At 37.6% G+C, this 26,862-nt stretch overlaps 1 protein-coding gene and 1 non-coding gene across 2 annotated transcripts in view; both read right to left on the bottom strand.

The window, feature by feature from the left end:
- LOC138400685 (putative ankyrin repeat domain-containing protein 19) overlaps nt 1-26,862 on the bottom strand; it is a 44,308-nt gene that overhangs the window by 14,502 nt on the left and 2,944 nt on the right. The window contains exons 2-7 of the mRNA XM_069495740.1: nt 23,124-23,238; nt 22,788-22,961; nt 18,474-18,580; nt 16,964-17,101; nt 14,034-14,104; nt 3,926-4,456 (exon numbers count right to left, since the gene is read on the bottom strand). Of these exons, the coding sequence (XP_069351841.1) occupies nt 3,926-4,456; nt 14,034-14,104; nt 16,964-17,101; nt 18,474-18,580; nt 22,788-22,961; nt 23,124-23,238 (1,136 nt within the window). The remainder of the gene's footprint in view (nt 1-3,925; nt 4,457-14,033; nt 14,105-16,963; nt 17,102-18,473; nt 18,581-22,787; nt 22,962-23,123; nt 23,239-26,862) is intronic.
- LOC138401285 (U6 spliceosomal RNA) lies at nt 15,547-15,653 on the bottom strand. The gene has a single exon (XR_011236448.1). It is a non-coding gene; the product is annotated as a U6 spliceosomal RNA (small nuclear RNA).

The raw sequence follows: 26,862 nt of genomic DNA on the forward strand, positions 1-26,862 counted from the left end.
AGTAGAGACGGGGTCTCACTCTTGCTCAGGCTGGTCTCGAACTCCTGACCTTGAGCGATCCACCCGCCTCGGCCTCCCAGAGTGCTAGGATTACAGGCGTGAGCCACCGCGCCCGGGCCCGTTGCTTCATCCTATTAAAAAAAAATCCCAACTTCAGAAAACATTGCACTTATTATTCCCTCACTCACTCACTCGCTCAGTCAGTCAGTAAGACAATAAACATTTACTGTGTCTGTCAAATCATAGGCACTATCCTGGGAGACGCTGAGAAGATTCAACAGGAGGTTGAGATGCATGAAATGTATGAGATATATGAAATCAGACAAACGAAAGAAAGACAGAAAAGAATAATTCACTGCTTCTACCATTAAAGTGAATAAAGGACAGTAAGAGTACAAAGGAGAGAGCAGTGAGTTCTACCTGGGAAGCACAGGAAATGCTGCAAAGATATACGGCCATATTATGAAAGACAGACAAAGAGATGGAAAAGGACATGAAGGGTTTTTAGACAGGGCAGTGTGAGAAAAAGGATGACTATTTGTAAAACGTACTTAAATATACTAAACTGGGTAGAATTAAATAATGAAAACCTACACAGAGCTCTGAAATTTTGAAAATGAAAACAAGAGGAGGAAAAAATATGATTCAATTTTTCAGTTATACCTTTTAATATTTGAATGATATGAGATACAATAGCATTAATATAAGAAAATATTTATTTTTTGAATATTATGGTAATATGCACTTTTAAATTGAACAAAAAAATTTAATTCTAAAATTCCAATTTAAGATGCTGCAAGAAGATTATTTTTAAAATTAATCTTAAAATTTTAAACTGTAGAGGAGAAATGCTTACGTGATGCAGAATTGTGAGATATTTCTAAGTACTACCATCATGTAAGAAAGACACATAAAATCCTCCACTAAATTTCACATGGTTTTCTTACTCCCATGTAAGCAACATACTCATAGCTCTAATTTCATATTTACATTATATAAGAAGGTAGTTAAAAATTGGGGATATCATCTATTATAAAGAACATAAAGCTATGATTATCCAAATTGAAGATTTAAGAATCTTCAAACACATCTACAATTGTCAATCAAGCCCCAATATTCCCATGAGGAGTGGAGAGAGGACTACAAAAGCAAGTCTACAGGATTTCTGAGTTTTACAGATGAACACACATTTATGTGCAAAGTATAACAACTATCAATACTGAACTTGATAATGCTTCCTGAGAATAATATAAAATGTCCCCAATGCTGGAGATATTTTTCAAGGTAAAAAATCATCTTCCAGAGATGACTGTGTATACTCTGTTGGCAAGTGCCCCTTCTTTATAATTCTATGATAATAAGTAGGTTATTCTAGAGAACAATGATCAATTATGATTGCATTCATGTGATGTATACATATGTGTGTCCATTATATGGAGAAATTATTGGCACAAGATAAATCAGAATATTTCCAGAAATAAATAACTGTTACCTTTATTTCTTCAAGAGGGTTAGTTCTTATTTAATGGATACAGATTAAGAACCTCCTTCATATAACCAGAAATTTTAATTTTGATTAATAAAAAATCAAATAAAATACTTATTCCTTTCTCTCACTCTATTCTCAAACAGATCTAAAATGGCTGTAAAGATTGAATGAAACAGTAAGATAAATTAGTTAAGTAAGTTATGGATACACAAAAGACAAGTTAGAAACCTTAAAGAAGAAATGAAAGAGTCAAAAATTAATAATTCATAAAAATCAGATAAGGCCTAAAATATATTTCACTTTGCATTATCTGGAAACACGGGTTTTACTTGATTAAACATAAGATATTACTTCAATAATTTTTTTAAAAAATGATGATTAATTTTTTCCTTTTAAATTGTTTTTTAATTGATATATAAAAGATATACATATTTGAAGGGACATATGGTTTGATACATTCATAGAATCTTAGTGTAACTGGGATATGTGACATGTTAAATATTTGTCTTTTCTTTATGGTAGAATCATTTCAATTATTCTCTTGTAGCTATTTTTAAATGTACAATATATTAATTTTAATTATAGTCATCCTTAACTTTTCTTTTCTTTTTTCATAAAACCATCTATAAGTCATTCAAAAGAAATCGGGCCTCTTTTTCATTGCCTTTCTTTTCTTAATTTGCATGAAAATAATTTCTAACATATCTTATAGAGAGTTGCTGCTCTCATTTAACTCATTTCTGTTGTCTTTTCATAATAATCTCTGTCATCTTGACTCTCTTATTAAAACTTTGTATTCATCTTGCCCTTTGTCAGTGAATTTTTCCCTTTCATCCCCCTCCTCATTTCCCTATTTGTTGAGCTGTTCTTTTGGGTTGCTTTATAATTCTTTCCTTCCACAATTTCTAGCGTATGAATGATTTACTCCCCTCAACTTTTACAAATCCCAATCCTGTACATCCTTCCTTTTGTTATTACATTTGTTTTCTATTATGGCCTTGAGGAGGTCCATTTCTTTATAGTATTTTTGTCTGCATTATGAGGATGAGGAGGTATATTAAAAAATATGTAGAAGAGAAAAGTTTTTTAAATCATAACTTGCCTCTGTAAGGCCACAGTTCTCCAATGACGGAAAGGAAGGTTTCAGACGAGCCTCGGGTGATGGAAAGGAAGGATGTGAAAAGCCCTGAACTTTGGCTGATGTTGTAGGAAAGGATTCAAACACATCTTCATTTGGATGATCACAAATCTTGTCCTCAAACACGATTCCATCATCTGTTCTCACAGTACAATATTTTGCTTCTACTACAGTAAAAAGAAAGTAAAGAATATATGAAAATATTTGTAATGAACAATCGGTGAATAACACAAGAATAGGTTATTTTCAAATAGCTTACAGTTTTCCCCGGATCGCTGAGAAGCAGTAATTAAGTTTGTTAAGCTTCGTTGTGGAACATCCTAGAACAAAAAACAATAGCTTTAAGAATAATAAGTATCAAATTGGTAAAATAATTATAACATTGACCATTACTATATGATCTAACACAAAGAGAAGGGGATTTGGAACCACTCGGATGTAGATTCAACCCTCAATTCTGTCATTTACTAATCTACATCTTCTCATCGGGTGCAGATTGTGAAAAGATGATACAGATGTCTTCAAAATGTTACTCCCTTTACCCATACTTGATTCTTCTACAAATACTGTAATATCCATTAGATTATATTCTTAACCAAAACAGCCTAGGACAAAAATGTACCTAGTCAGCTTAGAGGATTATTAAAATAACTATCAAGATACTTAATCAATTTTCAGTTATATTGTGAAATGTGTTTGTATGATTCACATTTGGACGAATTCTCTCTTGCCAGGGAAAATGTTAGAGTTTGGTTTTTAGTAATAACTTATTTTAATAGGTTGGCTTTGCAAATAGTATAAATCACTTCTATTATGTTTGTCAAAATGCTAAAGATAAATTATTGTATAGATTCAGGTTCTCCCAAGAAAGAGAGAAAAAATAAAAATAAACCCTGTGAGGCAAAGATTGTTGAATGAAAGCCACAAAGAGCTACTGAATAGAAAGCTTTAAATACGATGACAATGAAGACAGAGAGGCGCTGAAAGGATAGACAACCGAGGAAAAGTATTCTGCAAGGAGAACTTTAGGCTGGGGTAAATCATTTTTAAAAGGTGGAGGAGGAAGAAGAAACAAACAAACAAAAAGAGACATGACCACTCAATCGAGTATGTGCTTAAACCATGGCAGAAAAGGGAAAATAGTCTGTATGATAAGGCACATGGAGAAATATATATATACATATATAGATAGAGGTATATAACAGAGGTTTTAGTTCAGAGTATATCCATAATAAAACTTCTTAGTATTTACAATTTATTTTTGTATATATTTCTATAGTAAAGAATTTCATTTTCACTCTCTGGCTGGCTGCAGAGGCGGCCGGCAGCTGGCGCTGGCTGAGGCGGCGGCGGCGCGACCGGGATGGGACCGGCGCTGGGGCGCAGGAGCCGCGGCGGCGGAGGGGGCCGCGCAACTCGGGCCAAGCGCGGGGCAGCGGGCGCGGGCGCGGGGCGCTGAGTTCCGGCGGCCCCCGGCTCCCCGGCCGCGCACGGCCGAGCCCAGGAGAGCGCGCAGAGGCGCAGCCGAGGAAGCGGCGCCGGCGTCTGGGGAGGGGCGGCGCGCTGGGAGCGAGCCATGCCGGACGCCCGGGCGTGGCCGCCGGGGGCTGCTCCCGGGAGCCGCGGGCCGGCCGGGGCCCGCGAGAGGACCAGCCCCGCGCCGCGCCCACCGCGCGCCGAGGACTCTGCCGCCCCCGGGCCGGGCGCCGCCGCTCGGACTCCTGCTGGCGCTGACTGCGCTCCGGTGCCCAGGTAACGCGTCCCCGGACCCCATCCCCGACCCCGGCCGCCGCGCACAAAGTTGGCTCCCAACAGGCAGCTTGCGTCTCCTGGACAGATCTGGGGAGACCCTGGGAACCCAGGAGTCCTCTGCTCGTTGCCTTTTGCCCAGCGCGGGAGGCCGCCTACCTTCTCCCCCAAACCCCAAGCTTCCCTGCGGACCCTTTCGGGGCGCACGGGGGCAACCGACCGGATGCGCTCAGCCTCTCCAGGAGGGTGGGGACGCGCCTCCAGGCATCTAGCCCCCTCCCCGCCCCACCTTGGGACAGCATCCCCTCAGGCCCCGGTTCCTGCGGGGTTTTGCCCTGGTAGGGTGTTGGTGGACCCCTTTTCCCGCTCCCAGCTGCCCGCGGTCGCATAGTTGTGCGTTCCCGCGACACCTGCGGGGCCCCAGCCTTGAGGTCCTCTCAGCGCTGTTTGCCCTTCCCTGTGCCCCGCGGCCCTCCCCTGCTTTCCCGTGGCCTCTCCCCCAAGGTTTTCCCCTCCCCAATGGCCTGTCCTTGGCCAAAGTGGAGCCCCTCTGCTCGCCTATTGGAAACGCAGGCTGCCCCAGCGCCCTGACCCCAAAGCGGGCGGGAGAGGATAGCGGTGGCCAGGCAGCCCCTGGCGCGCCGGGCCGCGGGGAACGCGGTGATGCCCAGAGCCACTGCCTGGGTACCAGGGAGCTGGACTCCCTCCTGACACCAGCGCAGCAGTCGCCAAAACCTAGCCAGTGGGGAAATCAAAATAGTCTGGTATTTTCTGTCTCCGATGGATATTGGAGAGCTTTCTACCACCTTGATGTGGCTACATGTTGGTTCTAGAGGAAGCTCATCCTAAAATGACAGTTCCTCCGCTCCCCCCCACCCCAAGCAGTGGAGAAAATCCTAAAGGCTCGGATGAACCAGGCAGTCAGGAGTAGCATCATGTGCATTTGAGATCTCCGTTCTCCAAACCTTTCAAAATCAGGACCCATGATTTGGGGAGCAGGTAGCTTTTGCTTTAGAAGATCTCTCCCCATTTCTTTAACAAACCACACAGACAGGTAGAATGCAGTAGAAAAATAAAACTTTAACTTTTCAGCTTTAACTATCTTGGTAAGGTTGCAGTTAGGAGCAAACCTTGCATGTCAACTTGATGTGTGATGTATTTGCATGGAAAGAAGTAAGTATTCCTTTGAGATGCCCTTAAGTGACCCCAAATGTTTAATAAAACCTTTGGCTTGGAGAGGGAAAAAAAAAGAATTTAATTTTATTACCATAAAATAATACATTAAATTATTGAAACATGGTCATCTTCCACTACCTGGAAGCTGTGACATTATTACTACAGAGATAAAAAATCAGAAACAGAAATATTCCATCAATTTTGTACTTGGAGAAAAAACTAGTAATCAGAATTTTAAAGATTAATGTATAGTTTTAAAAGATATTTTTTAACAGAACTTGTGTTGAAGATAACAAAAACTTAAGGAATTTTAATCTAAAATCCTAATCTAAACTTCTAGTTGGAGAATGCTAGAAAATAATTCCCTTTCCTATTTATATGTTTCTAATTTATTCCTTTTTATGACATATTTTCTCATAATAACTGTCCTGAAGTTATACATTCTAATTATTAAAAGGGAACATAAATTTAAAATATATTTTAGAAATTTAATAGATTCAATTATTAATTATATTATGAATATTATATTACTTCTAAGATTCCTTTATAATATTAATATTCTAACATTTTATTCCACTAAAATTCATTTATTCATTTATTCACATCCAAAAAATATTAAAATGCTTCTTACAAGCAAGATTGCATTCTACATACTCCAATACACACACAAATATGTTTCCTAACTTCTAGTAGCTCATAGTAATACAGAAGCTATAAAGTTATTATTGAAATAACTAGGAAAAACATGGAGTGGATATAGGTTAGATGGCTGACTAGAGACATCAGAAGCCAGATCATCTCAAAAAGAAAAGAAAGTTTCAGGTGAACTCAAAGCCCAGGTGATCCATCTTTTGCTCCTCCCCCCACCTCAGGGGGGAGCAGGGCCCAAGCAACCCCTGGGAGCTACATGACCCCTCCCAAAGCTTAAGGCATTTGTATACCCTACCTGGGGGACCAGAGCCTACCATGGGCACAATAGATTAGCTCAGTAACTGGCTCCTCCACACAAACTAAAATCAATGCCAGCAGGAACCACACCATAGCTAAACACAGTGCCTTCCATCTCAAGCTATTAGGGAGCAGTGGATTCGTACCCACAAGTACAATCCACCAGCTTGGAGCTTAAGCTGGGGGACCAAACTCCCTACACTCCATTGGGAAGAGGTGAAGACAACAAGTCAGAGGTAACACAAGTGGTTCATCAAACTTGTATAGAATGGTTTTCTGTGACCAGTTTTCTATTATAAACATAAAATGATGATAGGGAAGTCATTGCTAAATTTTAAGAGAAAATACTGTATGAAATTAGATTCAGAGTAATAAAATTAATTTCACATGAAACCACTTTACCTTGGTATTGACACTGAAGTCTTCATCATATGATGTAGGTCGTAAATCATCAATATCCATGTTGCTGGAAATCCTTTAGAGCAAAAATGTACAACAAAAAAAAGTGAGTTCATCTCCGTAAAATAAAAACATCTGCAGGGTTATATCCCAATGCACCCACCCAGAAACAATAAAACAAGGTGAAAGGTCAGTTATGTATATACTAAATAATGTTTCTTGATATAATTATTAATAAAATTTGGTCTCTGTTTTAAGAAACATTCCAGTTATTTACTTCTGTCTTCACCTCTCACAATCTATGAAATATTCAATGAAGACTTACTGTTAGTTTCATAACAAATATTGACAGCCAATATATTGGCAAAGCCTGAGTATAATATGTCTTCACAAATTGTCTATTCACCTAACGACTGGCATAACTTCTCTTACCTGAACTGGAAGACAGAGGTAGAAAACAAGGTAGAAAAATATGCTGTCCCTTCTCCATTACATGTCTCTGTTTCAAAGACTAATCTGTATCACTCAGAAAATTGGCAGTCTTGCTTCTACAGGAAGGAAAGCACCTAAGAAGGCCCTATTGCTTCCCTTTACTCTAAAACCATACAGGGAGTCCCCTGAAACATTTGAAATGTTTGAAAGATAAATGTACAAAAGTCAAAGAAAAATTTATATGTTGTTATTGGGGATATTCTTTCAAGAAAGAGTACAAAATAAAAAATTATAATATCCAATTATTTTGCCTATATAGGTCCAGCCTTATGCAGTTCTATATAAACTAGCAAGCCCTTAAGAAACCTTAATAGACACTCAGATACTCAAGCAGAGAGACTACTGGAAAAAAAGAATCCTGGTAGTCATGCTTCTATTTCCCAAAGTACTATCTAAGTATCTTCCTTCCTATGGGCTCCCGATTCCAGATCCCTCTTCTGCAGGGCTCCATGGCAGTCTCCACCCTTTCAATCTTCAGTCTAATAAAGCACAGGTTCCTGAAGAAATAGGCTCAAATGACCAAGAGCAGGAACCCCCTATTTCCTCCCTCCTGATAAGCAGGCTAAACGGAGTCTCAGTCATCCTCTCCCAGGATAGTCATATTACCAGCTACCCCAGCTCCAAGACTGATTTCCCAGCAAATCTTACCCCTGCTGTGCTCTACATGTACATGGGAAGGACATCAGTGAAATGGGAAAAAAGGCAGAGGTGAGGGGACACATGCCATGGGCCACAGATCTATGTAATTCAGCAACATCTATCCCCCTAGTACTCAAGGGGCTGCAAGCCACCCCTGTGTAGGTTGGAGTGGAAGCAAATGATACCGCATTCCTATCTGCTACAGAGACTCGTCCCAGTGGCTCAAATTCTTTTAACGTCTTTTGATAAAAACTTCAAGTTTGCCAGTTCCTCCAATAAAACAAACAAAAAAGCAGCAACCTGTTCAGAACTCCCTTGAACCCTCTATTTTAATGTGCCTTGCTAGATAAATCCCAACATCCTTACTCATTCATTCGTATGATTTGTCTTTATCAAACTTGTCAGAAGCCCCAATATTCTGATCTCTTTTCTTAAACCTGTATTTCTCTCCAACCCAGCATTGTTTTTCTTCAAACTTGGCCTTCCACTGCTAATTCCACCCTTATCCACTGCCACGGGGTTCAGCAGCTAATTCCTTTCTTATTCTCTTCCACTGGGTTCACTAGACCCACTCCTCCACCCCTTTCTATTATTAAAACACTCATCTACAGGATGATAAAGAAGGAAGAGTACTGGGCTTTGAATGAAGAAAGATGAGTTCAAATCTCATTTCTACCACTTACTATATCCAAATAAATCACTTAAATATCTTTGGGTTTCAAGCTTTTGTTATTTACCAAAGTAAAAAGTTTCAGGTGTGCTATCTGAACAACTACTTGACCAGGATGTTAAACACATATTAAAGTACCAGAGGATATTTTTATTATCTCTAAGATTCCTTAAAATCCTGAATTTCTATGTGCTTTGGATTCTCTGTGTGGAAAAATGGGGAATATTTAACTGGCAGAAATGAAAAAAAAAACACCAATAAAAAAACAAGAAATGCAAAGTAGAAAGCAAAAAATATATATATTAAGACAAAATTATAGAAAATCATGGAAGAACAAAAAAGACTCTAGAAAAAAAATAATAAAAGTTCGTTGGATTAGGCAGGGATACCAGCCTAATGGGAAAACCAAAGGGGGAAGTCATTAACTAGAAAAATCAATTAGAAACAACTTCTAAATAGACACTAAGTATAATTAACATAACATGCCCTATATGTAGCTATCCTTCACTTACAGTAAATAATTCCTCTCTAGGACTTGCCTGATCTTGCTTATGTAAAACCTATGGTCCCATGGCCACAGTGAAGTGAGATCTGCCCTAAAACATTTGATGTTAAAAACAAGGACCACTGTAATTGCCAAATACGTCAGGACAAGCTCTTGGAATAACCAGACTTCTAAGAAAAACTCTTGATGAGAATTAACATATAACTAAATCTGACTTTCTGAATTGATCTAATTTGTACCTGTACCTTGATCCCAATACTGCACAGGTTTCTACTGATCTATGCTAAGGGGCAAGAAAACAGATTTGGGAGCCAGGCAGGCTGATAATCAAACTATGGTATCATGGGGCAATTAATTAACTTCTTGGAACCACAGTTGCTTAATTAGTAAAAAGTAATAGCATGGATTCTTTGTGAAGCAGTTGTGATGACTGTAGATGATATAAAATGTTAAGCACATAATGTGGTGTGTAGCCCAGAATAGAACACTCAAATATTAAGTTATTTTCTCTGCATTCCCTTAGTTAACATACAGTTTTTAAAAATCTACAAAATCCTACCTGATTGTACAGTCTTCAGAAATTCCATCCACTATTAAAGAAAAAAAGTAAAGTATTTTTAAATCAACAGTAGACAAATACAGAACATTAAAAGCATAGAAGAGCATAGTGTTATGTGCCTGTAATCTCAGCTACTTGGGAGGCTGGGGCAAGAGAATCCTTTGAGGAGCCCAGGAATAAGACCAGCCTGAGCAACACAGCAAGACTCCACCTTCACAAAAAATAAATAAATAATGCACACGTCTGTACATGTTTTAGACTTTGTACCAAAATAAGAAAAAGACTGATGCTTTGTTACAAGGTATTGTTTTGGGGTCATACCTGGGGACTATACCAGTATTAATATTATCTATATTATTGGTAGGCAATTAATGCATTAGTAACTCTTGCCTCCCCTCCTTTCATTTTATCAAATGTAAGGAAGACTGGAATTTATCAAAATTTTGATACCTACAAGTGAACTGCTGTGTACAATAATCATAATCCCAACTGAAACCTACCAGAGTGACAGAAAATGGTCTCACTAATAGAATCAGTATTACAAGAAGACAGTGTCAAACTTAAACAGCATGATTTGTGGACTAACACACTGGGAGCTATAAGAACAGAGCATAGAGCAGTCACCCTTGTTGCTCTATATTCTCACACCACAACAGCAATTATCAACACAAAAGACTTCTGTGACCAAATGTGGTGGTGGTGCAGGGGGTTCCCCACAAACAGTCAAGCAATTCATTCTGCAGGAGACACCAGCTGAGATTCCTCTGATTCAATCCAACACTATCTCCATGGAGATAGCTTCAGATCCCATGGGTTGAGGCTCAGTCCCCAAGGATGGCTTTTTCACACTCTGGTCACAAATATGGGCCTCCAGAACTTCTGACTGATCACATTCAAGCCAAGCTTCCTGCAGTCTCCTCTTTGCGTTCCCCTAATTTCCTAGAACGGCTCACAGAACTCAGGAAAACATGTTCCAAAAATTATGGGTGAAGAGATGCATAGGACAAGGTATGGGGGAAGGGGTAGGGTGAGTCCATGACCTCCCAGGGCTGCCACCCTAGAAGAACTTCCACATATTCAGCTATCTGGAAACTCTCTAAACTCAGTCCTTGGCTATTTATGAAAGCTTCATTACAGAGATATGACAAATTAAATCACGGGCCATTGAAGATCAAGTTATCTTCAGCCCCACTCTCCTCCCTGGAGGTTGGAGGTGGGGTGCAAGTCCCAACCTTCTAATCCTGCCTTGGTCTTTGTAATGACCAGCCTCCATCCTGCAGCTACCTGGTGGCTGCCAGCCATCAGTCAATCCTTCACACACAAAAAGATATCACTTCGGAGAGTCTAGAACAGTATGCAGTAGATCCATCATCTCTTATAAAGCTGCCTTTGTCTCCCAGGTTAACTCCCATCTATCCCCTATATGGAGGGTCAGCAAACTATAGCCCACAGGTCAAATCAAGCCTGCCATATGGTTTGTAAAACAAAGTGTTACTGGAGCACAGTCACGCCTATCTGTTTACATATTGTCTATGACTGCTTTCACACTACAATGGCAGGGTTGAGCAGATGTGAAAGAGATAACATGGCCTTAAATATTCACTACTAGGTCCTTTACAGACAAAGCTTGCCCATGGCTGATTTAGACCATATACAGAATGCCCTAAAACTCAAATCCAATCTTCAGACTCCCCTGCTCAATATTCTTCAATGAATCCTTACAGCAAACTTTACTGGCTGCCTCCCCAGTATCCATTCCTCCTTCTTTCTTGCTGAAGAAACACAATTCTATTTGGATATTTATCATCCCAATCCCCCTCCATGGGTCCACAAAGAGAAATAATTATTCTAAGCTAATCACAGTAATTAAATCTGTTTCCCAGTGACTGCTTTAAAAATGAGCATCTGGTGTAACCCAGATGATAAAATGTTACCGGGAGGCCACTGCATCATTCTGAGTTTTCTCCCTAGTTACAAGAAACATATGAAGAAGTGCAGCCCTTCCCACCTTTGGATATTGTCTTGTGAGAACATCATGTTTGAAACTGGTGCTAATTAGCCAACCAGGAAAGGAGACATAAGCATAACGCTGCCAAGAGCACCCCCAAAAAAGGGACAACAAATGGGATCCTGATGACATCACTGAACCACCAAAACAACTTGGTTCCTATTGTTTCAGCCACTGTTCCTTAGGTTATCTATTACTTGCAGCCAAAGGCATTGAACCTGAGAAATTTCCCGTGGCCTAAAGGGTAAGATTTATTCATTTCTATAACATTAAAAAGTCTTCCACAATCTTGGCATAGCTAAGTGTTCGTCTCATTCCCGACCACTCCCATTTTATGCTTTTTGCAAAAGCAAAACTGAACTGCTCACACACCCTGCAAAGTTCACTCATGCATCTCAGATTTTGCACTTGCTGTTCCTTCTGCCAAACATGCAATCTTGTTAGATGTTCCTTCTGCCAAGCCTCATTCTTCTGCCGCTCTACCTGGCATGATTACCTGACATGTTGCCCAATTTTTTAAAGCACGAATTCCTTGCCATGGACTCAAACTGTCTGGCACATATTTAACGTGGTGAGTACATAAGAAATGATAGTTATGAGCTCACAGAGGGCATCAGACACATAGTAAACACTGAATAAAGTAATAAATAATAAGAATGACAATAAAATATAAAGCTTCTGAGTGTATTTCTTACATGTTTGTATTCTGTAACATTACAAAAATGCTTATTGCCTAAAAGACACTTGATAGTTATTTGTCAATTGGGCAAGGAAATAAATGAATAAAAATGATTTTTGACAATTTTGTTGAAAAAACACAGAAATTATATAGATACAGCTGTATTTTATTATGAGAACCCTAAAGACTGAAACTGCATCTATCATAGTCTCCTGCAACTTGCAAAACCTAACTTATAAAAGTTCTTTGATAAATACATACTAAATTAAAGGTGTCATCATACAGTTCAGATTAGGAGGTGCTTTAGGTGTCACACCTACATAGCATAGCAGCATTTTTGTTATTGTGAAATGTTTTTGGACTTTTCTTACAATTTGTTAAGCCCAAAATTAGTCTATTGCAATACTGACTATGATAATCTTTTGGCTAATGGTAACAGGGTATCCTATTCTGATAAAATTACTGTTATGACAATTATCTGGCAGATAGAACAATATATCTTGTTTTAATGAAGTAAATGTATCTCTTTCAGTTTCAATTTATGGGTATGAAGTCGATAATAGTGAGACCATGTTAGCATAAAAACGTGTAAGATAGCTTGTGCTTCTCAACAAGGAATTTCATTTCTGACTTCTGTACTCAGTATCTTTAAAAAATAATCTGCTGTTCACACTGGCACACACTGGCCAAGTTTTACAGTTCTTATTGCTATTTGTTTATGGTACCAGAAATCTATTGTTGAGTTCCCAGTTTTAAAGATAGTTACTTTCTTAGTGACAGGAATCGCTATGTAATACCCTTGATCGCTGAACAAGGATTTGAACTGCAGGGGTCCACTCATATTTTCTTCTGCCTCTGCCACACAGAAACAACACCACCAACTGCTATTCCCCTCCTCAGCCTACTTTGTGTGAAGATGATGAGAACGAACACCTGTCTGATGATCCACCTCCACTTTGTGACTAGTAAATACAGTTTTTCTTCCCTATGATTTTCTTAATAATGTTTTCTCTAGTTTTCTTTATTGTAAGAATACAGTATATAATACAACATATAACATACAAAACATGTTAACTGACTGCTTATGTTATCAGTAGGCTAGTAGTAAAGTTTTGGGAGAGTCAGAAATTATACACAAATTTTTGACTGCACAGGGAATTGGTGCCCCTAACCTGTGCATTCTCCAGGTCAACTGTAATTTATATTCATTTCTGAGATATACAAATATAAATAACTCATTTTAATAAGATGTCCAATTTATTATAATGTGATCACAGAGGAACCATATAACATATTAACTTTAAAACCTTTTTTTTATTTATTCAAAAATATCATAGAGCATTTTAGGTACCATAATTAAATGAAGACTCTTTTTAGACAATACTGTTTGACATTATAAACTCCCTACAACTACCTTATTAAGTAATTCTAAATTCTAGACGACTAAGAAATAAATTTTAAAAATACACATGCAATTTACAGATTGACTTTTTAACTGCTCTTCTGTGCTCAAAACTTCCTTACTCTTAATTTTTTATCCCTGGTAGAACCACCAAGAATAATTCACTATTAGAAGTTTTACCTGCATTGCTATTTTGAGAAGGGTTGTCAGGTATCTTTTCTTCTTTATATTCTGAAGTTTGGTGGTGAATGCTGTGTATAAAAATGTAATAAATAATATTACTATTTTAATGCTGATATGAAAACATTTACCAAATATATGAAATTCTCAAGAGTATTTCAACAAAATCAGAGCTAATATCAGAACTTTAATTACCCCATACACTTCAAATCTGTAAGCTCTGCAAAGTTCTTATTAAGCTTCTAATTAAAGAATAAAAAGGTGAGGTGAAGTCCTCATGAAGTGTGGGCAGTATAGTTCAGTCAACTAACTACAGTACGCTGGACATAATGAAAAGTGTCCTGAACGTAAAAGAAGTCTTAGCGCTATAACCAACAGTTATTTGTTCATCGATAAGTTGCTTTTCTTAGGCTCAACATCTTTAAGACATGAGGATTTTTCTTCCTTCTGTCAGTATTAATAGGTTGTCATATATATTTGATATTAATAATACAACATTTTTGCAATGCTTGAAGAAATAGTGAAGTAACGGAATATTTTGTTCTTGAATTTAATTGCTGATATTACTTTAGAATCCCAAATGCAACTCATTCTGAGGCCAGGTATGGTGGCTGATGCCTGTAATCCTAGCACTCTAGGAAGCCAAGGCAGGAGGCTTAAGCTCAGGAGTTCTAACCCAGGCTAAGCAAGAGTAAGACCCCATCTTTACCCAAAACAGAAAAAGTTAGCGGGGCATAGTGGTGACTCCCAGCTACTCAGGAGGCTGAGACAGGAAGATGGCTTGAGCCCAGGAGTCTGAGGCTGCTGTGAGCTAGGCTGATGCCACAACACTCTAGCCCAGGCAACAGAGTGAGACTCTGTCTCAAAAATAAAAAAAAATAAAAAATTTAAAAAACCCATTCTGTATTTTTTCCAGATGTTGAAGTTTTCAGAAAATGTTATTAAGCCCTAATTTTGATTATTAGTTGTCCTATTCTTTGTGGCTCTTAATTCAGGGTATCTCAGCTATTTTATACTTTGTAACAAAATTTATTAATAAATATATTATATCCTTAAATTAGATAACATAAATGTCCCCCATTACTGACCTAATCAATCACACCAAGGGCAGAAAACTAATAAATGTCAAGACCTGGCTTGGACTGCTACTGTTCCTTCTCCACCTACTCAAACTCTGAACCAGCAGATCTTTGTTGGCATGATGCTTACTCTCCATGTTTCTCTCCAAGTGACGTGGAAAGCAACACGTTACTTTTATTTTTTTCTAAGTTCAATGAAGGAGATGCTAGTTAACATTTTCTCATGTCTGAGGTAAGTACCAGCAACATATTTGCATGATAACATTATACATGTCCAATACTCAACTCCACTGTCATTTCATAGATCACTTTACATAATTTTCTTTTTAGTGAAAATCACAATTTTAATATTGGGTGACACCTGTTTTGCTTTGACACACCCTGTTTCCTTGGAGCTAGTCAGCAACTAGTCTAATGATGTTCAAAGGACTGCACAAAATATGAAATGCTTCATAAATTTTCATGCCATCCTTTGGCAAGGATCATGCTAATCTTCTCCATATTCTTTAAATTTTATTGTATGTGCTGATGAAGCAAGCACAAAGCCCTACATGGACACTGATGAGTCATGGATGAGGCTTGGCCCCATTAAATCCAACCAACCTCCTGTTTATTTATTTATTTATTTATTTAATCAACAGAGGAGCCAGTCAACCAATTAACCTACTTTAGGCTCAGAGAATTCTGTTGACTGGCTTCCTTGTGTGGTGGAATTTGAAAATATTTAATACACTTGAGGTACAGATGCAAGTATTCATAGCTTGGGAGATTTTCACTGTGGAAAACAGATCACTTGAGGGGCCAACTACAAGTTTGTGACCATAACTCTGCATAAGGATGAAATGTAACTTTCCAGTACCTAAGAAAAGGCACCACACAGGGGGAAAAGGGGGCTTAGCACACAAATCCAGTAGCAAAGAAGAAAGGAAGCTCTAATATCTTCCTGCAACAATATTTGAAACTCTCTGACTATTTAGAACAATCCCAACTATTTGTTAGAGGGAAGACAAACAAGGGCATCAAAGGATAACTTACCAAGAAGATCTAGGCTAAGTCTAGCCTGAGATGAGGGCACCATGTGAGGTTTTGAGTGTGGAGGGAGGGCCATTTTGCTCACTGTGTGTGTGGCTATAGCTAGGAGGCCCAGCTGCCAGACCAGGGTACTGGCGCTTTAGGAACAATGGTGGAGCATATGTGCCTATGCACATGAACTCAAAAAAGATGTGACATTGAAGGCTAAGTAGGAACCATGAACACTGAGGGATGTGAATCTGTAAGGGCACCCTGGTTGCAAAGGTCAATCATTTCCAGATAGCAAGACCAGTGTCAAATGCAATGATAGAATCAAAGGAGGCAATAGAATGATTGAAATGTCCTTTCATTCCCCTCCTTCTGACTTGTAAAAATGGCGGTCTTCTTTGCACTTAGAGAACACTTTAATTTCTTCAGAAATTCAAGGAGAAGGCTATAGGAGATAGCCCCTAGGAGACAGTACAAAATTTTCTGTTAACTAGACACTTCGAGACCCAAATAACTAATTAGAAGAATCAAATATGTCACATGATTATTATCCCATGCTGAGGGGTTATTCTTCTAATGAAATGGAAAACATTGATAGCACTAAAGATAAAGGTCTTAAAACTCCCGAAATAAAGAATTCTGTACCTATTACTACTTTTAACTACTTTAGCCTTTTGCTTGATTTCTGACTGATTAATTGGACTAACTCACTGCCATTCCCATACTACCTGAAACACACTATGAAATTTCACCTGATGTATGAGCTACAAGACTTATAATTATTTTAAACCTCAGTTTAGTGTTAATTAGTCTTTTAATGTAAATACTTACTTATTTAAACCACTAGCAGTGGGATAATCTTTTGCAGCCCATCCAAAGATATCTTCATGAAAAACATCAGTGTCTTGCTCAAGAAGAAGAGTGACTATACTTGGTGATTTACAATGTGCAGCAAGCGTGAGGGCTGTTCTAAAATAACAAAGAGATAATTTCATGCCTAGGAACTTTAATAAAGTTACTTAAAATGCTAATTTAATATATATTACCAGCTGAATATTTTGCCTGTCGGTGTAGAATTAACCGTTTACATGTACTAACTAACTGGCACAAGCATCTTGGATGCTCCAGTGTTCATCTTTATAAATTACCACCAAGGTTAAAAGGAAGGGACAAAAAGGTAGCCTTTTGTCTCATTAAGGTATGGCATAGGAGAAGTTGGTCATTCTTTGCTGAGATCACTTATCTAAAGTAAGCAAGGTATTAACTGAAGTACTGTCCTTGTCTTCCTTATTTTGATATCATGTACTGTAATTCAAAGTCAACTAGGATCAGTTAAATAAGAGCTATCTGCAGGCTTAAAACAATAACATCAATAATAATGATAAAAATAGTAGTCATATTAGTTTCAGTTAATCATGCTGATGAGCATGCGCTGGGCTCTGAATTCAATGCTCTACATATAATCTTACTTGTACACAACCATCCTGGAAAGGCATATTGTTATTCTCCTTTTCATATTAGAATACACATTTGGTGATAAATAGTGTTCCCAAGGTCACACACCTAGCAAGTGGGAAAGCTAGAATTTAAACCTGGTCTTATGTGAATGGAAAGCCTCTTTTCCCTTTATCATCCACTTATGGCTTATCTTCTTCATTAAAGAAAAACGTTATCCAAATAAAGTTGTCTTTCTCCCTTTTCTCATAACAATTAAAAAGAAAAAAATCAAAATATGTTAGAACTAAAAACTGATGAATAAAAACTGATTTATCAATTAAAAAACTGATGAACCCACAGTATCTACTTATAGCAATTAATAATCCTTTAGGAATCACTTAACATCAATATTCTTCAAAGAAAGCAACTTAAAGCAAAGAGTTATCAAAAAGACAAAATCACTTTCAACTTCTATTTATGTTTCATATAACATCTTTGAAGGAAAACTCTAGAAGAAGAAGTTAAAAAATATTATAAAAGTGTTAAGAACTTCAATATTGAGGCATAAAGTGAACTAAAAGTTAAAGTCCACACTTTAAGAAAACTAACATGAAACCTCTTTAGCTGATATAAGATCACATGATCAAAAACATCAGATTAAAAACAACAAATATCAGTCATCATTATAAGAGATGATGAATCCTACTGCATACTGTTCTTTAGGTTGTCCAGTCCACGTAGTTGCTTTTATACCTAACTGATGATTTGTGTTGACATTTGTCACTCTATCCTCCCAAAAATTATGTTAATCTTCTTGTTCTTTTAATACTTGTGACTTGAGTGACTCTTACTATCCTAAAATAACATTCACATTTTTTAAAGAAAAAAGCACTAAATACTATACGTTTTCATTTTATCTACTGCATTTACATTTGCATTCTTCTTTACCAAAAATTCTACCATTTCCTCTTTTTTTCCACTCACAGCAAGTAAAAGTGGAGTGAGGTGATCCTGTAATACAGCAAAATTGATTTATCATTTACAAAATTTCATATCTACCAATTGAACTGAAAATTTGATGTAAGATCCTATGAACTTAAACATATCACACAGAAAGTAAATGAAAGGTAGTTTCATCCTCTCGCCCCTCTGTGCTTTCCCATGTGCTGCTCCTTCCCTTAGAAACTCCCCTCCTCTCCCTCTCCACACCAGCTCCTGCCATCTCCAAAACTCACTTCAAACATTTATGGGTTCCAAGAATCTTTGTTTCTATCACATTTACCATGGTATACTGTACTTATTTTATTGTTTTCCAGCCAAACCAAGAACTTCTTGCTGGCCGGGCGCGGTGGCTCACGCCTGTAATCCTAGCACTCTGGGAGGCCGAGGCGGGTGGATCGCTCGAGGTCAGGAGTTCGAGACCAGCCTGAGCAAGAGTGAGACCCCGTCTCTACTAAAAATAGAAAGAAATTATATGGACAACTAAAATATATATATACAAAATTTAGCCGGGCATGGTGGTGCTTGCCTGTAGTCCCAGCTACTCGGGAGGCTGAGGCAGGAGGATCGCTTGAGCCCAGGAGTTTGAGGTTGCTGTGAGCTAGGCTGAAGCCACGGCACTCACTCTAGCCCGGGCAACAGAGTGAGACTCTGTCTCAAAAAAATAAATAAATAAAAAAAAAAAAAGAACTTCTTGCGGGCAGGGGTTGTATCTTTTATCTCCACATTCCCAAACCCTAAGATGTAGTAGTAAATGCTTCAAGTATTTTTATTGAATTAATGATCTCAATTATTATATCTACAGCAATGTTTCTTAAATGACATTACAGAGAGTATTTATTTACCATAATTAAAGACTGTACCCCAACAGACAGATTCTATGACCACCTATGCTACAGAAAGCGTGCAAAGCTGTGTATCATATGTCCAGTATTAAAGAAATCTCTCAAACTTTGCCTCATCTCTATCTGACAATACTTTTTCTGGCAAAGAACATGTGAAGAACTAAATCTTCAGAGATACAGTTTTGAGAATTTTCCAGTAAATGTGGAGGTTTCCTCCAGGTGATACAAACTTGTTCTGATTCTCTTCTAACAGTGGTGTAGGACCCCAGGTGCCAATGTCAGGCACTCCTTCCCCAAATGGGTCACTAAGGAAATGGGCTCTGAATAAATGAACTTCAATTCCTTATTATTACATGGTCCATGTTGTTTCTCCTGTGACAAGATGAAAGATGTTTATCTTACCTGTTAGAAGGCTCAGTATGACTTTTCTCCTCAACTATAATGACAATCCTGGGATGCTAATGCATATCTACTTTATTATACTCCACTTGTATTCTGATTTACATTTTAATTGGTACTTACAAAGTTATTTTTACTTTATGCAAAATATAAATCAGAAATAAAAATATAACGGCTTATCGATAAAAGTTCTAATAGTGATCTATATGGATTATTGCTAGCATAATGGAAGCCACTAAATCATTTGCACTTTGCAGGGTCTATGCAGAGGAGAAAGATGTAATGTTGTCTGAATTATGCACAGCCTAGCCAAAGGTAACCATGGGTAAACTAGAAAGCTTATAGGCTTTCTAATAGGAGGGTGATTATTTATGGTATATATAAAGAAAAATGGATTTTCTAAAAAAGAACTTCTATATTCTAAAATTCAACCATATTACTAATAGATTAACATATAATATAGATGACATACATTATCAACAAGTATAAGCTATCTTGAAAACTTTGAAATCATTTCAAAATATACTACAAAACAAGATTTCTCCTCTCAAATGCTTATGTAGGCAAAGTAGGTGACCTGAACATGGAAGCACCTAGGTGGGCACAGGAGCAAACTGGAGAACATACACCTTGTATAAAGGGGGAAGATCCACACAGCACAGCAAACAGTAATATGAGCTCAAGGGACAATAGGTTTGATTCTTTGGGGAAGCCTGAAACCCAGGTTCTTTCATGTCTCCTAAATTTTACATGTGGACTCAATTTATGGAGGCAAACTAAACCTATTTATGGGCTGCATTTTGACTATAGTCCTTGTGTTCTAAAATTTGCTAAAGATGTTTCCAAATAGTTGTGCATAAAGCACATACGTATATGTGAAATCTTTCCTTTCTTTAGTATCATAGGTTTTACCAAAATACCAAGCCCTAACGTGTAATAAAAGTTGCTGTTAAGACTCATCATACCCACTTCAAGAATTTTTCAAACATCTGTTCATTTACTGTCCATTTGTGTTCATTTTTCCCAGATTGTTAACCAAATGGTTAACTTATGTAGGGTTAGGCTTAGCTCATAGGACTGATAAAACTAGATTATTAAAAGAATTCGTATCTATGTTCTTAGGAACTTCAAGTCTCTCAGTGTTTAAAACTGCCATCCTCATTATGCCAAAGCTCTAAGAACTTAACAGACATACAGAGATAGTCCTTAATACAACTGTACCTGAATAAAAGGTTCAGGATTTGCTATCATTCTAATTGAGAAAACCCTGCTTGTAGTAAACATTTGTTGAACTAATCCCCTGAATGTTAACAAAGAAATGTGAAATCCTGAAAGGTCCCGCTTCTACTTATTGAAAGACTGTCTATAAGCAAATTTCTAAAGACTCTCTGAATGGCAGTAAATGATTGTTAAAGAGAGGGAAAAAGGTGTTAGTTTATAAGCTGACATATTACCAATGATATTCTCTTGAACTGCTCAACCACAGAGCAAGAGAAAGGCAGATAAAGTCAGACTAATATTATTAGAAAGGAGAGATTTCAAGGAAGTAGCACCTATCAAACTCCAATTTTTCTGGAGATTTCTTCAGTTTTTGAAATATGGGAATATACATATTATATTTATTTATTCAGTGGTTCTTAAATAGGAGTGCATCAGAATCTCAAGAAAAATTTTTTCATTGGTTAGAGAGAGCATTTCATTATGTTGCACAGGTGGGCTCAAACTCCTGGGCTCAAGTGATCCTCCTGCCTCAACCCTCCAGAATAGCTGGGACAACAGGCATATACAACTGCAGCCAGCTTTGAGGAAATCTGTTTAAATATATATGTCCAGGCCTTATTAGATTTACTAAACCAAAGTCTTCAGGGATTAGCAAAGACTTGTAGATTGTTAAAAAATTTTCCCAGGTCACTGTGATATACAACTCTAGCTGAGAGTCAGTGGAGGAGACAATCACTTCAGTGTCTTATCTCTCTCACATAGCCAAGTCCCTTTATCATTTGGAGATCTGGGCAAAAACAGGAAATAGTAAAACATGGAGTTATTTACTGAAAACTCCATTTAATTTTACTGCACAGGGTTAGAACAGGGACTAAGAAACTCAAAATACAACTTGATTTTGCTTTTTATAAGCTCTGGATCTCCCGCCTTCCCAAGAAATTCTAGTAGAGTCTTGTCTAAGTGGCTATTTCTGCAAGAGTAGGATAAGAAGTCAGTAGAGTACTTATTCTTCCCTCTTCTGAAGTCTTTCCCACATCATCACCACCTATTCACTGCCAATCTGGTTTCCTCAGAGTCCCCCTAAAACTAATTTCTGGGCAAGTTTACAACTCACTAACACTCTTTCCCAAAATGAGAATTATTTTCCTGAAAACTGAAGAGCACTTTTTCTAGACATATAAACTGGGAACAATCAAACAAATAAACATACAAAAAACATCTCCATTGTATTTTCCCTAAATTACTTGATTTCCAAACTGGCCAGCATATTTCTGATTGTTCTCTTTTTCCCTTTCCATTTTTCTCTCTTAAGACTTGCCAATTAGAGATAAGTCACTTTGATATAAATCACATTTTTAGGGAACTTGTCAACAGCAGCAAGACTTCCATTTGCTGTATAATGCTTTAGATATGAGTTTTAAGATAAAGCCTACTTCCAGGGCATATTTGGCATCCCTGGGTTGTTTTATACTAATTAGAAAAAAAAAAAAAAAACTTGTTTGAAAAAAACTTGAAAAAACAAGTTTTCCTTTAACACATGCAGGGTTTTCACAAATATTAACCATGAATGTATAAAAGAAAGCTGCATCTTCTAATGTTTCTTTAAATGTTTAAATACTTAAAGTAAAATCTTAGACAATTAATTATTTCAAACTATTTTCATTCAGGGAATATTTGAGCTTCCAAATATGGAAAATTGATGGTCACCTATGTCAGTGTTCTGTATTTTGAAAACAAAGTTGGTTGATCTATACCTTGTTTATTGCTTCTATATTTGCACCATGTGAAAGGAGTTTTTCTGTGATTGACAGGATCTCATGATAGACAGCATAGTGAAGAGCTGTGTTGCCATAGACGTCACTGTGATTTGGATCCGCACCACGTTCTAACAGGATGGTGGCACACTCCTCTTTCTGGCATTGTACCGCCTATCAGTATCAGATCAAGAAATACATCATAAATTCTAGGAACTCAAAAGAAACATTCCACAGATTCCACCAACTAGTTCTGTTTAAATGAAATAAATTTATTCTTATTGTGTGTATTGAAATCAAATCCATCTCATACTGAAATAGATGGCTGCTACATACCTTAATCAGAGCTGTCCTTTTTTTACTGTCGGGGACATTGAGCTTGCATTTTCTGTCCACAAGGATAGTAACCACTTTTGGATAGCCACTGGCACAGGCCAAATGGAGAGCAGTCCTATGAAAGTGAGAGGGAATTTTAGGAAATTGTAGTGCACTATCTTAAAATATACAGTGATTCAGGTAACTGTAAATATTAAACAGCATGTTATTCCTCCACCTTCAAAACAAATATTTAATTTTCTTGTGAAGAAAGTACAATATTTATTAGCTCCTATTCCTACTCCATTAATAAAGGAGCAGCCTACTTGAATAGGAAGAGCTTGGCTTTTGGAGTCAATTCACCTTGGGTTTGCATCCTACTTTAAGCTCTATCAATTACTAGCTATCACCTGGCCTTTTCTGTGCCTCAATTTCCTCTTCAATAAAATAGGCACAAAAAAATAGTAGCTATCTCATAGGACATCACTGTGATGCTTAAATGAGAATCTGTACAAAGTATTTTGAACAGTTCCTAATGCAATTAATAGCTCAATGATTGTTAGATAATATAATTATTGCTACTATTAAACAAAGACAACATTTTAATTAAGTAAAATGACACAATTATACCTTCTTTGTGAGTTTTTTTTTCCAAGACTAGAGATAACATTGTATTTCAATGATGCTAGGGTGCTCATTTTCTCACATTTTAACATCACTGATACTGGAATGGTACTTTTTATTCATGACTTATTTCAACTATCATGGACAGCATTTAAAAATTATCTCGTGATAAACAAAATAATGGGGCATCACACAATGAATGGTGCCCTACATTAAGTGAAATATGGCATCCACAATAGGTCTATGGCAGTTCTAGTGATATCATTGCCATTTATATAAATTTCAGAATCCCATTACTGGGCATCTACCCAAAGGAAAACAAGACATTCTATAAAAAAAGACATCTGCACTCGAATGTTTGTTGCGGCACAATTCACAATTGCAAAGATGTGGAAACAACCCAAGTGCCCATCAATACAGGAGTGGATTAACAAAATGTGGTATATGTACACCATGGAGTTCTACTCAGGCACAAAAACAATGGTGATCTAGCACCTCTTGTATTATCCTGGATAGAGCTGGAGCCCATTCTACTAAGTGAAGTATCACAAGAATGGAAAAATAAGCACCACATGTACTCACCATCAAATTGGTATTAACTGATCAACACTTACGTGCACATATAGTAGTAACATTCACTAGGTGTCATGCAGATGGGAGGGGGGAAGAGGAGATGGGTATATTCACACCTAACAGGTACAGTGTGCACTGTCTGGGAGATGGACACGCTTGAAGCTCTGACTCAGGTGGGGCAAAGGCAATATATGTAACCTAAACATTTGTGCCCCCGTAATATGCTGAAATAATAAAAAAAATGCTATGATAAAAGGAGGTTGAAATAACAAAAATTTTTTTTATTATTTTATATCATCTTATTGTTATGGTAGATACAGAATTGCAAGTTACATACGTTGCCCATGTACCGCCTTTCCCCCCAAGTCAGAGCTCCAGGCGTGTCTGTTCCCCAGGTAGTGCGTGTTGCACCCATCATGTAGGTATATATCCCTCCCTTCCCCACACCCCCTTCCGGAGTCAGCACCTTCAAGCATTACCATTCCCCAAACGGTACGCAATGCACTCATTGTGTAGGCATACCCCCATCCCCTCCCCCACCCCCCACCTCAGTCTGATATCCGATTGGTGTCGTTCCCAGATGTGTATTTAGGTGATGTTCAGGGAAACCAATTTTCTGGTGAGTACATGTGATGCTTGTTTTTCCATTCTTGGGATACTTCACTTAATATAATGGGTTCCAACTCTCCAGGAGAACCATAGAGATGTCGTGTCTTCATCATTCCTTATAGCTGAGTAATATTCCATGGTATACATATACCACAGCTCACTAATCCAATCATGTATTGATGGGCATTTGGGTTGTTTCCACATCTTTGCTATTGGGAATTGTGCTGCTATAAACATTCGGGTACATGTGTCTTTGTTACAGAATGACCTTTTTTCCTTTGGGTATATGCCCAGTAATGGGATTGCTGGGTCAAATGGCAGGTCTACTTGAATCTGTTTAAGATACCTCCATAATGCTTTCCACAGGGGTTGCACTAGTTTGCAGTCCCACCAGCAGTGTATGAGTGTTCCTGTCTCTCCACACCCACGCCAACATGTGTTATTTGGGGTTTTTTTGATAAAGGCCATTCTCATTGGGGTTAAGTGATATCTCATTGTGGTTTTGATTTGCATTTCTCTGATGATTAGGGATGTTGAGCATTTTTTCATATGTTTGTTAGCCATTCTTATATCTTCTTTTGAGAAGTTTCTATTCATGTCATTTGCCCACTTTTTGATAGGGTTGCTTGATTTTTTCTTGCTGATTTTCCTGAGTTCTAAATAGATTCTTGTTATCAGTCCTTTATCTGATGTGTAGTATGCAAAAATTTTTTCCCATTCTGTATGTGGTCTGTTTATTCTCATGACTGTTTCTTTGGCTGTGCAGAAGCTTTTTAATTTAATCATGTCCCATTCATTTATTTTTGTTGCTGCTGTGATTGCCTTGGGGGTCTTCTTCATAAATTCTTTGCCTAGGCCAATGTCTGTAAGAGTCTTTCCTACATTTTCTTCTAGAATTCTGATTGTATCACGCCTAAGGTTTAAGTCTGTTATCCACTGTGATTTGATTTTTGTGAGAGGTGAAAGCTGTGGGTCCTGTTTCAGTCTTCTACAAGTGGCTAACCAATTCTCCCAGCACCATTTATTGAATAGGGATTCTTGTCCCCAGAGTATATTCTTTCCTGCTTTGTCAAAAATTAAGTGACTATATGAGGATGGTTCTATATTTGGATTTTCTGTTGTGTTCCACTGGTCTGTGTCCCTGAACTTGTGCCAATACCAGGCTGTTTTAAGAACCACGGCCTTGTATAGTTTGAGGTCTGGCAAATTAATACCTCCCATTTTGTTTTTGTTGCTTAAAATTGCTTTTGCTATACGGGGTCTTCTTTGATTCCATACAAAGTGTATAATTATTTTCTCTACGTCTGTAAAGAAATATGTTGGTAATTTAATAGGGATTGCATTGAATCTGTAGATCACTTAAATAACAAAAATTTTAAAACCAAGTAATTCTTACTTTGATTTTCAAATAACTTCAAAGCAAAGGAAACCCAGGACTCAAATGAATAGGTATGTCTCCTTTATTCAATATTTACATTTATATAATGTGTGAGAATCAGATATTTTCAATGTTTAACATTAGTATTTAATACTGTTACAAATTTTAAAAGTTAAAGCTCATCTTTTATAATTTTCTACCTTCAGAAATGCTTTCATTTGAAAGGAGTGAGGAAAAGCTTTAACTGAAGTTAAGCCCTAATACTCCAATTTTAAATATCTCAATTACTCAGGCTGGTCAGGTAAATAGGAAGTTTTTAAGGATGGATGTGTCCTAAAACATAGTACAATATGTCTGTGACTGCTACATAATAGGTATTCACATTATGTTTGATGAATAAATGGATTGAAAGGATAGAGTTGAAAAGTTCAATATTTTTAAAGAAAACTCTTTTTTTTTTTTTTTTTTGAGACAGAGTCTCTCTCTGTTGCCCAGGCTAGAGTGAGTGCCGTGGCGTCAGCCTAGCTCACAGCAACCTCAAACTCCTGAGCTCAAGGGATCCTCCTGTCTTAGCCT

The sequence above is a fragment of the Eulemur rufifrons genome, chromosome 20 (genome assembly GCF_041146395.1).
Source record: "Eulemur rufifrons isolate Redbay chromosome 20, OSU_ERuf_1, whole genome shotgun sequence".
Classification (NCBI taxonomy): domain Eukaryota; kingdom Metazoa; phylum Chordata; class Mammalia; order Primates; family Lemuridae; genus Eulemur; species Eulemur rufifrons.